The sequence below is a fragment of the Rhineura floridana genome, chromosome 3 (assembly GCF_030035675.1).
Source record: "Rhineura floridana isolate rRhiFlo1 chromosome 3, rRhiFlo1.hap2, whole genome shotgun sequence".
Classification (NCBI taxonomy): domain Eukaryota; kingdom Metazoa; phylum Chordata; class Lepidosauria; order Squamata; family Rhineuridae; genus Rhineura; species Rhineura floridana.
Window position 1 is genome coordinate 41,021,782 of NC_084482.1, and position 12,110 is coordinate 41,033,891.

The 12,110-nt window shown below is 39.8% G+C and overlaps 1 protein-coding gene across 4 annotated transcripts in view; it reads right to left on the reverse strand.

The window, feature by feature from the left end:
• ERN1 (endoplasmic reticulum to nucleus signaling 1) overlaps nucleotides 1–12,110 on the reverse strand; it is a 71,083-nt gene that overhangs the window by 13,904 nt on the left and 45,069 nt on the right. For 3 of the 4 annotated variants that reach the window (XM_061615513.1, XM_061615514.1, XM_061615516.1), the window contains 10 exons: nucleotides 11,777–12,038; nucleotides 9,809–9,887; nucleotides 8,387–8,543; nucleotides 6,544–6,662; nucleotides 5,208–5,399; nucleotides 4,256–4,402; nucleotides 3,682–3,949; nucleotides 2,760–2,850; nucleotides 1,415–1,604; nucleotides 832–931 (listed from right to left, as the gene is read on the reverse strand). In XM_061615513.1, the coding sequence (XP_061471497.1) occupies nucleotides 832–931; nucleotides 1,415–1,604; nucleotides 2,760–2,850; nucleotides 3,682–3,949; nucleotides 4,256–4,402; nucleotides 5,208–5,399; nucleotides 6,544–6,662; nucleotides 8,387–8,543; nucleotides 9,809–9,887; nucleotides 11,777–12,038 (1,605 nt within the window). The remainder of the gene's footprint in view (nucleotides 1–831; nucleotides 932–1,414; nucleotides 1,605–2,759; nucleotides 2,851–3,681; nucleotides 3,950–4,255; nucleotides 4,403–5,207; nucleotides 5,400–6,543; nucleotides 6,663–8,386; nucleotides 8,544–9,808; nucleotides 9,888–11,776; nucleotides 12,039–12,110) is intronic. The other variant, XM_061615515.1, reaches the window with a different exon arrangement.

Here is a 12,110-nt window from a genome sequence, read left to right on the forward strand (position 1 = left end):
GCTAGGACACAGGTTGTTCAGAAGCTGTTTGCCATAGTGTTTTGGTTCCGATGTAATGAGAAACTATAGTTAACTGAAGATTCCCTGGCTTGCTTCCCAGCTTGCACAAATGGAGGCGTGAAGCAGCTGCGTGCAGGTACACACGACTCATTCATATTTCAGTTTATTAAGCTAGGTATGAACATCCTAACATGGCCAGTGTCTATCTGATGATCATGTGAAATCATGACTGAAAAATCCCATGTCACTTTAGAATGTAATTTTTTTACATAAGTGTTATAACAGGAATGGTGAAAGGACAATGTTCAACTCTTCTTTTTGGAGTTGGCTGTGCACACAGTTTATGGCAGGGCTACCATGAAATACACCGTTTCTTCACCCAATAGAACAGCACAGAAAGTTTTATAAACACCTAAACCCCAAAGAGTAAATGTGGTCTATGGACAGGAAATCATACTTGGACTAGGGAGGTATTGGTTCAAATCTCAGCGTAGCCATAAAATCTTTTGATATCTTTGGAAAAATTGTACATCATAATAAAGGATGAAAGTAAAAAATCATTACCAATCTTGTATACAGTGGGAGATTATGTATTGGGTAGTGATGAAAATGCATCAAGAAGATGCCTTTGGAAGGGTTGTGATCAGACCCTGCAACTAATTAAGGTATAAAGAAGAAAATAGTTAAAATAGCCGGTTCCATGATATAAATTATATAGCTGCTAGACAGCAAGCTGTTCCTGCTTCCACAGCAAAAAGAAGTATCCTTCTTTTATTTGAAAAAGATGCAGCCACTGCAATAGTTGGGAATTAAAATAAAATGGTTTCTTACCAATATTGAGAGAGTGGAGATAAGCAAGGCCAGACATTGTCTGTTGTAAAAGGGTGATCGGCTGCAAACCATGGTGACTGAAGTCCTTCTGTTCCACATACTAGAATGCATATAGACAAAATCAAATTTTAAGGCTGCAATCCTACGCACACTTTCTTGGCAGTAAGCCTAACTTGGCACAGTGGGACTTAGTTTTGAGTAAACATGCACAGGATTTAGCTGCATATCTGAGTATTCCCTGGATTCTTTGAATGTTTGCATATGCTTAAGTAATGCTAATATCTTAAACAGGATAGAATCATGAGTATAAACAGATCATGTGTATAAACCAGACTAAGAACGGTATCAGTATATTCTGCCTCAAGTCATTTCACTGCCTGTGATTCACTGTCATTTGCTGCATTGAAAATGCGAAAGAGAAAAATTTTATCCAGGTGCATAGTAAGGTGACCCACTACATAATTAAGTATGAAAAAATTAACTTGGGTTGGAAAGATCAGCCTCCTCCTTTGAATTGACAAGCACACACACCCCTGCCTCAGTTTTAGAGACACTGCAGATGTATATATAACCCATAGTTTACCTCTTGTAAAGTAGCAGCACAGAGCTCAAGGGCTATGTATTGGAACTGACGGTCCTTCTCTGTACAAAAATAGCGGATCACATTTGGATGTTCATCAGATTCTCGCAACAGCTGCACCTCCCGGTCAGCAAAGCTGAAACATTCGGGGAGAATTCTCTTCACAGCAACATCTCGATTGTCAAATGTCCCCCTGTAGATATGCCAAGATACAAAGGAGAAACTCCTTAACATTCAGCTGCATTACTCAACTAGGATCTTGCCTTTTATCAAGTTACCATGTTTAAAATTGTATTAAAGGGGATTTTATTCTAGTTTGGAAAGAGGTGCAAAGCTGGTACATACCTACCCCAAAAGACTTAAAGTTGTTATTGCAGCAAAAGGTGGTTCTACCAAATATTAATGTGGGGGGGTTGAATACTTATGCAAGCCTCATGTTTTGGTTTTTTATGTTTCTTATAAACGTTCCCCAACATAAAACCAATGTCACCTTACAGTAATTGATTTTGAGTTTCTGTGTTTCAAAATAAAATATCATGCAGAACAAAATTACAATGTATCATTTGTACAGTAGGGCCCCACTCATATGGCAGGTTAGGTTCCAGATCCCGTCGAAAAGTGAAAACTGTGGAAAAAAGGATCAGCTGTAGCGTGTGGGTCTGGAACCTAACCCGCTGATCGCGCCCGAGGAGGAGAAGATCAGCACACTACAGCTGATCTTCCCCTCCTCGGGCGTGATCAGCTTGACAGTGGGAGTCTGATTGCGCCAGAAGAGGAGATCAGCTGTAGCGCTACAGCTGATCTTCCACTCCTCCGGTGCGATCAGCTCGAGGATGGGAATCTGATCGCACCAGAAGAGGAGATCAGCTGTAGCGCTATAGCTGATCTTCCCCTCCTCCGGCGTGATCAGCTGGAGTGCGGGAGTCTGACCGCCCCCGAGGAGATCAGCTGTAGCGCACTACAGCTGATCTTCCCCTCCTCCAGCGAGATCAGCTGGAGCATGGGGAGCTCCAGCTCCCCCTCCAGCTGATCACCCCACTGGTGCCGTATTAGCGGAACACCGAAAAGCGGGGCACTGAGAAGTGGGGCCCTACTGTAACTCAGTAATATGACAGCATTGGTCAGGGGTCTGAATACTTTTGCAAGGCACTATAGATGTTTATAAAGAGAATGCAAGAAAGGCTGCCTGTTCTGACAGATGATCAGGAAAAGAGCCACAAAAGCACCAAATCTGCTTTAAATGAGCAACCTGAATTTGCCAGGATGCAATCAAATCCCACCCACAATATAGTGACAGTGTGGAAATGGCCCTTGTCACCAAAGTACAGCACGAATGTCTGGTGCTTACCTGTAAACAATTGTTCCCTCAGCTCCATGGCCAAGCACATCCTTTGGGTGGAATGAAATCTTTCCAACCACTACAGTGGCTGTGTTTTCATCTAAGCAACAGCAGAAGAAAGACAGAATGAGCATACCCGGCACCTTTTAGGCACATATCCTCACGTGGCATTTAAAGGCTCTACACTAAAAAGTGAAGGGAATATACTTAGGGCATTTTAAGGATTTAAAAGGTTTCTTTTAATACAGGCAAGCATTCAGATCTAGGAATGCCAGTTCCAACATTACATGGAAACAAGGGCTGTTATCACTAAACATTTCAACTAGTCTGTGGGAATAATAGCAAAGACCTGTAATAGTTAATTTGCATTACCATAATAACTTTATCCTTCAACTGAAGGGAGTTGATACTACATATGTTGACAGAAGGATGAGAAATGCTTGTGTCTTTCTCCTTGACATTCTGCTGCAATTTCTGATGTTGCCCAAGAGCACCCTTGACAAGAACACCTGCGTGCCTGTCTGCACAACGGCGGCACATGGAGAGATGTTTCCAGGGCCTGTCTCATCATTGTGCAACTCCCTTCCAGCTGGTTATTGTTAAAGGCTAAACCAGAAAAGTGCTGTCTGTCCTAGCTTTTGGAGGTCAGAATGCAATAAAATGATGTCTGAGAAAGTTCCCAAGATTGATATTGTGATTAGGTAGTCCTCAACATTTTACAAGGTGTACTGAACCACCTTTATTGAAATATTAAAGGTGTGGCTGTATGAAATGTATGTCTAACTCAAGAAGAATCTATTCCTGATCCTGAAAAAGATCAGAGGCAAGGTGCTGTTCATCTCTCCCCAGTTATGCCTGCTTAGACCTTGGGAGAAATGCTATCTTTTAGACTTAATCTCACAACAAAGAAAAGTTACATCAATGTTATCACCTTCTTCTTGCTCAGTGGAAAGGCAGCTTCCAACATCAGAGGCAGAGACATTGGAATACGCAGAGTGGTTTGATGCTTTTGGAGACATGTTTGGTGAGCTGGTGGCTGAGCTCTCTGGCCTGATGCAGGAGCCATCCAGGAATTCTGCCCCTTCAGAGGGCAGGTCAATGGGAGGACTGAAGGGCTGCTGCTGCTGCAATAACTGTATCTTCTCCTCCAGCTGTTTCTGGAATTGCTGGTGTTGTCGCTGTTGCTGATGATGGACACTCTTAAGAGGAGGGAAATAATTTTAAGCAAAGGATGGAAATTAAAAGTTTATTTTGTGGATCTTCAACAGCTGCTTTTCTTGGACTTTATGCTCGTCTGTTTTATGGCTTTAGGTTGTTTGCAATTGCGGCTCTCTGTTCATGGAAGGCTTTTTAATCCAGCAGAGGTTTTCTTGAAAATAATTTCTGCAGGTATCCCCTTCCCTATGCAGTCCCCTGCATCTCCCCAAACTCTGCCCCAGAGGACTGGGGTATTCTTTGGAACAGTGTGGGAGGCTGCAGGAAAAAGGGGAATTTGCAAAACTCACCTCCCCACCCCCTATGTTCACTGAAGCCACTTCTGGAGTAAAGAGCTTTCCATGAGTAGAGGGACACATTTGATACCACTCTTTATTTATATCGTTGTTGATACTGTGTACATTGTAATTTGTTGGTCTGTAAGCCATCCTCTGTGCCTGTTGGTAGAAAGATAGGATGTAAGTTGAGCAAATAAACAGGATCCTGAACATGCATTTATTCACCATGTCAATGAGGTCAGGGGGACTGTGCAAGAATACTGGTGTGGAGGAAAACAAGGTATGAAAGATGCAATGCTAGATTTGTCTTTTCTATCTATACTAAATATGTTGGTAAGACAACTCTATATCAGGATTAACTACAACATTATTATCTGCTTTAATTGTCACAGCGAGGCTTCCAACTCCACTAAACACTGGTTTCATGTAGTATCACTAAATAAGAAATTTACGGTGCAATTATTAAATGTAGTTCTCAATTTTTAGAAAGCTAATTACATTTATTTTACTTACATCTCAGAGCAACTGACATGGGGCTTCAAGCAGTTTCCCATCCAGACACTTATCTATAGCTACTTATCTTTGTCACTGCTATAGCACTGGCTATAGTACAAGTATACTTGTACTACCAAACAATTAACTGTTGCTCCAGAAGAAAGACATGCCCAGCTTAACTTAGAATCCAATTCTGGAAGTTCTTTTTATTTTGGATCAGTTCTATAAGACTTTAAAACATTCCTTAGACTATTAATAGATAAATGTGCAGTCCTCTTTTATAGTTCATAGGGTCTTTAAAAAAGAAAAATACGTTGTTAGCGTCCCTGACAAATTGTTGGGGCTATGTTTAGGAGGATATAAATCTCAATTAAATGAAAAGAAAAAAACTCAAATGTCCTTGTACTTGCTTTTAGTTTGACTATTCTTATCAATTCACAAGATTATCATCCACAAACTAGCCAATTACCATTGGATATGTGATGACAAAGGCTACCCAGCCAACAAGTAAGAAAGTGCTCAGGATGACAGTAGCCATGTCTTTTAATATGGAATCGACTGGAGCCTCTGTCCGGGGTGCTGTTTCACTGGGGGTCTCTCCAACATTCTTCGGAATGGGAGGAGGCAAGTCTTTTGTAGAACTTCCAGCCATATTGATTGCCTGAGAGAACCAAGGACTGCATTAGTTCAGAGGCTGCAGTGAAAGTGATGGCCTCCATTACGGTTGCTCAGCTGCTTGCAAAAACACACTTATCAATAAGGATAATTTCTTGAAAAGTTAATACAACATACAATTAGATAAATATTTATTTTTAATGTTTCTATGCCACCTTTCAGAGCAAAGCCCTCCCAAGGCAACTGGCATACCTAAATAAAACATAAAAACTACAACACAACAAAATTTTCAGTGAGGAGAAAAAATTGCAAAACGATCACAAAGGAGTCCATAATTTCTAAACACATATAGCAAGAACTGATTCATGTTTTGTAAGCACATGATTCTGACCAAGGTAATGAAAATCATGTTTTGTTATCATTAGATACAATTATAATATGGAAAGAAGCTAAAGTCATCCTTACAGCTTATTTCTTATGCACTTTCCTGACTTTGTGCAGCTGCTTTTAAAGTTGTTTCTCAAAAAACTCACTATTGCTGTTTTTTATTATATTATATTTTATATTATATTAAACGGGGCTCTCAGTGGCCTCCCATCTAGGAGAAGTTCCACACCTGCTTAGCTTCAGCAATGCTGCTATATCAGGTACCCACAGGGAACTCTCATGAACTTACACTAATGACTTTGGACTGAATGGCTTAGGACATTACCTACCTACACAGGAACAGGGTGCATGTGCTCCCCTGTTCCTCTGCAAGAATGTCATATCTAAAACACAACCTTCACACTGCTCCCAGCTGGGAGATCCACAAACATCTGTGAATCTCTGGATGAGGGAACTGTAAAGGTTATATTTTGAATGAGAGAACTACTGCAAAAGAACACAAACAGTGGGCAATGTATGCATTTTGTTCCTGTGCAACAAGGTAAATGTCCTAATCTATTAAATAAAGAACATATCCAAATGGGAAAATTAATGGATGATTTTTTTTGTCACTGATTTAGTCAATTTAAGAGCATGTTGGATAAAACCACTCATCCTGTAATTTGCATGAATGTGTGAGAAATCCTACACAAATCCTGTCTCCCCCACCCGTACCCATGCACATACTTTTTACACAACATGGAATATTCTGTGCTGACACTTTCCTAAAGAATTTGTTAAACAAGACTTCATTTTTCACAAACCTCTTCAAAAGCAGCTTTGTCTGAATCTGCTGGGATTACATTTTCATGCCGCTTTGGCAGATTGCTTGGAAATTTCTCCAGGATCTTTGTTGGGGCTGATAAGGGTGTCTCATGGTGCCCTTGAAACAAGAACATGCTTTTTGTTATTCCCAAGGAAAAGATATTGCCAAGCAACAGCATCAGATGGGGCATACTTATATTCAAATGGCTGGAAAGTATGGTAACATGTGGCATTACCAGGCATGGGAACAGCCCCGCTCGGTTCGAGCAAAGATCTGTTCTCCTTCCAGCAATAGCCAACTTTGGGGAAGTTTGCAAGCAGGGCATGAAGGCAACAACAGGCATCCCCTCTTGTTTGTTCCCAGCACCTGCTATCCAGCAGTATTCTGGATCTGAACATTTAGCTACCACTAGTCTGCTAATAATTGATAGACACATCCTCTACAAATTTCTATACACGTAAAATGTAAGCATTACACTGCAATTTGCAGCACCACAGGCAGGTGGCACTGCAAACTCATTGTGAATGCTTCCTCCCTACCTGTACACTGCTCACACCACCCACCTCAGCAAGCAGGCAAGGGGTGGTGGTGGTAGCCTGGGTGGACAGGCGTGGCAGGAGGGAGGCAGGTGCGCAACCTAGGTGTGCTGTGCGGTGGAAGTGTTTGTCCAGGGCAACACAGGGCTGTGGCAGCATGGGGCAGTGGTGGAGAAGGAACAGGGAGGCAAGCGGGTTGGTGAGGGGAGTGGGGTTGTTGGGGGATGGCAGGGAAGTGGGAGGTTGGCGGGGGTTGGCAAGCGGGGTGAGGGTTGGCAAAGGGCAAGTGGAGCAAGCAGGGGGGCACAGCCCCCCAGTATCTAATTTTTTAAAAGCTAAAGGCCATCACTACATAAGGTGGTAGAGAGTTACACATAGTTATTTATGTGTTAAAGCTTAGTACACAATTAACTTTAGGCAATCCACTACCAGATCACATAGTGATGGCCTTTAGCTCAACATTTGCATTCTTCATGCAATCAAAGGCCATTTCTGTTGTGTTAACTTGTAGATATTGCACAGGATTTGCAAAATGCCTGCTCATTAAAGCTGTAGTTCTGCAATTCTTAATTGTGATATCTGATGATCTGAGCAGGGCAGGAGATCAGATTTAAAATCAAGAATGTGCATGTTGTATATCTCATGGTAACCTTATGTACACTCTTAAATTATCTCTTCCTTCCCAAGTTCAGCACACCAGTACATATTTTACAAGGCAGCAGTTTGAAGCATGGAGAACTATGTGTAGAATGTGAGATTAAACAAGAGATAATAGGGGAGCAATAATCACTTTCTTGGTTCCTTAAAAAAGCAGTTGAATTTTTAAAAGTGCCCTGTTGCCAACAAATTCATAGAAAAATAATGTCCCTATTTCACCCTTGTGGTTCACTATCTCTTATCTATTAAGAAGTGGAAGGGACTGTAAAGCTCTTTAGAACAGTGGTTCCCAAACTTTTTTTCCTCATGGACCACTTGAAAATTGCTGAGGAGGGTCATTTAATGATTTTTGCAATACAATAAAACACAATACAAGAAATAAAAGAAGAAATAAAAATACAACTAAAATCTATATAAATATTTAATGCAATGGAAATGCCATCTCCCAACTTCAACCACAAATCCACAGACACGTGGCAGAACACCTGAATGAGGCTCATGGACCACTGGTGGTCCATAGACTATGGTGTGAAAACCCCTGCTTTAGATCCTGAAAATAGAAACAATACATTTTCAGAATATAATCTTAAATTTGGATTTTGTCCACCAGAGGGCAGTGCAATACAGAAAAAGTCTGATGTTTACTACCTATTAAAAGCCAGTGGTTCCTCAAATAGCGCAGACTGTTCTTTTGTTTAAATCCAGATGAAAACTTTAGATCTGTACTGGGGGTGATAACACACTCTTCAATTGTGATACCATGTGTTTTTGGACCCTCAATCAGAGGTATGGGACTTCCCCGGGGCTAGAAAGAGGGAGAGAAAATGTGTAATTACTTTTCTTTGAATGCAGTAATGTAACATTTAGAAAGATAACAAGTAATTCTAAAAAGATATTTGGAGTTCATATTGACCACACATGGTCAAGCCTATCTTTATAGACAGATTCATAGACTTTTCAGGCAAACAATGACCTCAAATAATATGGGCCACAAAGAGCTCCCACTACTGACATAAGGGAAGCTGCTCAGAAGGGGAATATGTATTTGATTGGTACTTTGGGTCATTAATTCAAGGCTGGCCTTTCAACAAAGTACTTTAGCCCTACTAATTATGGCACAGGATAAAAAGAGTTTCTGTGTCTTATGTGGGAAGGGCTTCACTGACGAGTTTGGTAAAATAATTTTAACTGATTAAGACTTTTCAGTTTGGGAGCATTTATCAAATCAAAATGCTGCAAATCCATTTACTCTTGGCCATTAAACTGGCATTATTTACCACAGTCTGCTTTTGTTCCTATTTAAAAATGTTTCTGCTTTTGTTCCTATTTAAAATGGCCAAGATTATTTCTTCGCAATCTGTTCGTTTAACTTGTATAGCTTGCCTTTTTTTAGAGGACAAAAAAAGGCTTTGATTCTTATTATTTAAGTTGTCAAAATATTTTCCATTATTGCCCCAAATATAAAGTAAATAACTAAAATGTACTGTGAGGTATTTATTGATTTATTTATTCATTTTCATTTATGAATTACTTCCCATAAAATATCCCAAAGCAATTTAGCATTAAAAATATAAATAAAAACAAGTGTTGTGGCACCAACACTTTGGAATTCCCTCCCCTTAAATATTAGACAGGCTGTTATCTTTTCAGCATCTATTGAAGACCTTCCTCTTTCAACAAACCTTTAACTAAAGACCTTATCCTAGTCTGCTTCTGTGCTGGAATTGCTTTTTAAGATGTTTTTAAAGTTGTTTTTTAAAGATGTTTTTCAAGATTTTTGTTTTAATATGTTTTAAAGTCTTTTGTTTTTGAGATGTATTAAAGCGCTTTTAGTGTTTTTGTTTGCTGCCCTGGGCTCCTTCTGGGAGGAGGGGCAGGATATAAATAAACACAAAAAAAATCAAATCCAGTATAGATACAAATAGAGATGCTGATTTAAGAGTAGACAGAAAATGGATTATGAATCTATATTTTGAAAAAATGTGGGAAGAAGCTCAAGTTCCTCATTCTATTTTGAATGGGAGGGGGGGAGATTGTATCTACTGAAAATGTGGGCTCAGCACAGCTTACCATAATAGCCACTCCTTCATGAACCATCGATGGTGATGCATACAAGCCTGTGGAATATTTTCCTACGTAGAGTGTTGGCCTAGAAGTACAACAATGAGAGTCAGGAAGAAAATGTTACAGTGCTGCTGTCTAGTTGTTTATTTAAGGTACTTATAATAGCTATTTTCAGATGAACCTGAAATAGTTGAGGGACTAAGGTTTACCATATATACAACAAAACCATCTGTACACATAGCTATATATTTTGTATGAAAATACCAGCAATGCTAAACTGACCAGAAATATATGCATATTTTGATGAGAAAGACCAGATCTGAAAAGTGAAGTATGTTTCCTGCCTCTGGGAAATCCTTTGTGATATAGCTTCATTATGTAAATCACTAGAAGCTGCCCCTGTATGACAACAATTCTAAGAGGGAAGTCAGTTTCTTTGTATTTGCTTCTCTTATGCCAGTGCCTCATTATGTATTGGTGAGCCAGTACATATAAATATGGCTCATTGCTTGGAGCAGATGCCATCTGGACCACCGATGAAGCAGTCTACACGTGGCAGCCATTATTGTGAAAAGCTGCCCTTTATCTAGGCCCAAAGACCCAAAGGGTCCAGGCCACAGAGATAGCCACAACCCCCGTTTGAATGTTTTACACCTGTGCCATTCATTTTAAGAAGTTCATGTTTGCATTTCTACATTCAAATCTATATGCCAGTTTCAAGCATCATGAATTAAATATGAAAATACAGTTTTTCCAGATTTTAAAAATGTTTATAGTGCTAATGATTTGAAGTGAAAGGGCTGAACCCAAACCTTGCCTCTGTTAAATTTCATTATGTCCATGCAGTTTGAAGCTGCATTATTTCACTTAAATAATTCAAAAGTAAATTGAAATGTCAGTTATAATCTTCAAACATGATTGTAGGATAGTAAACTGAATTGAATACATGTTATGATTTTTACGGCACATTATAAAAATGAACATGCAACTGTAGTCCTCTGATTTGATCTCTCTTCACTCCCATATGAAAGCTCTTTCCAAATGACAAAAAAATTCATTAGCGGGCCGCAAATCCCAGTCCAGGAATGATAGTGTAATATTCTCATTGATTCAGGAAAGAAATGACTATGCTATCAATAAATAGCCAGCTGACTACTTTAAAAACATTGGCTTGGATCCAGTGGAGCTGTCTATCTCCTTCCTAAGGCAGCCCTTTTATCACCCCACCACCACCACCAAATTGCACAAGATGCTGTAGCTGGAGGAGAAAAAGTAGTGAAAATTGGGGGACCCCTCTGGTACAAAAAGGAGTGTCTCCCACATGTGGAAGCAGGTCTTTGGATCTCAGCTACTCTTATTAGAACAGGGAAGAGATACGCTTCAGCAAAGGAGGACAAGAACACTTGAGTATACCACTATACTTAAAAGGGGAAAAACATTCATACACAAAAAAACCCCCACAGAACTACGGAGAGGTGAAAGTCTGCACAAGATTTTGCCAGAAGTTTTTAATATTTTTAAGAGGCAATGTGAGCATTCCCACATTGGTGCATGAGATATTCCTGAAACAGAAATCCAATAAATAATTTCTGTTTCAGGAATATCTCATTTATCTATCATACCTTGGATTTCTCTTTGGACAGATTGTACTAGCAACTTGTACTTTTTTTTAGGGGGGCAGGGTTTGAAGCACTTTTAAAAGATCAGGTGGGAAGTTTTAATAATGACAGTAAATCGATCTTGAAAGGCCCCACAACCTTGTTTAATATAGATTGATCTCATTCCATTATCTTCAGAACCCAAAGTATACAATTATTTGAAAAAACATAGTTTGCTTGCAGGCAGTAGGTGACCATAGTTAAAGCATGTTTTCTTTCCTGCAAGGCATTAACTGAGTTGACTTGATATAATAAGCACAATTTTTATAAGATCATTAAACAGAACATTAATGGTGGAGGGGGAAGTTATACTCACATCAATTTGCTTTTGGCTTCTGTTTCTTTTGGAAAGGGATACTTCCACTTAGTAATGCGTCCAACTTCGCCAGACATGAATGTCAGATAACGCAGTGTTTCTATACCCACATTTGTGTGCATCACTTTCCATAACCCTTCCCGCTGCCAGATATAAAAAGCTACAACAGGGGAGCCATAATTCTGGATCCACAAGACATCCCCCGACTCACTGTCCACAGTTACCACCAGCCCATCTCCGTTAGATGCAAAGTGAGACATTTCTGTAATGTAAAGAAATGCAGACAATCACACAAAGCCTTTACTAATTCACAGTTATATAAAATATGCAGTAT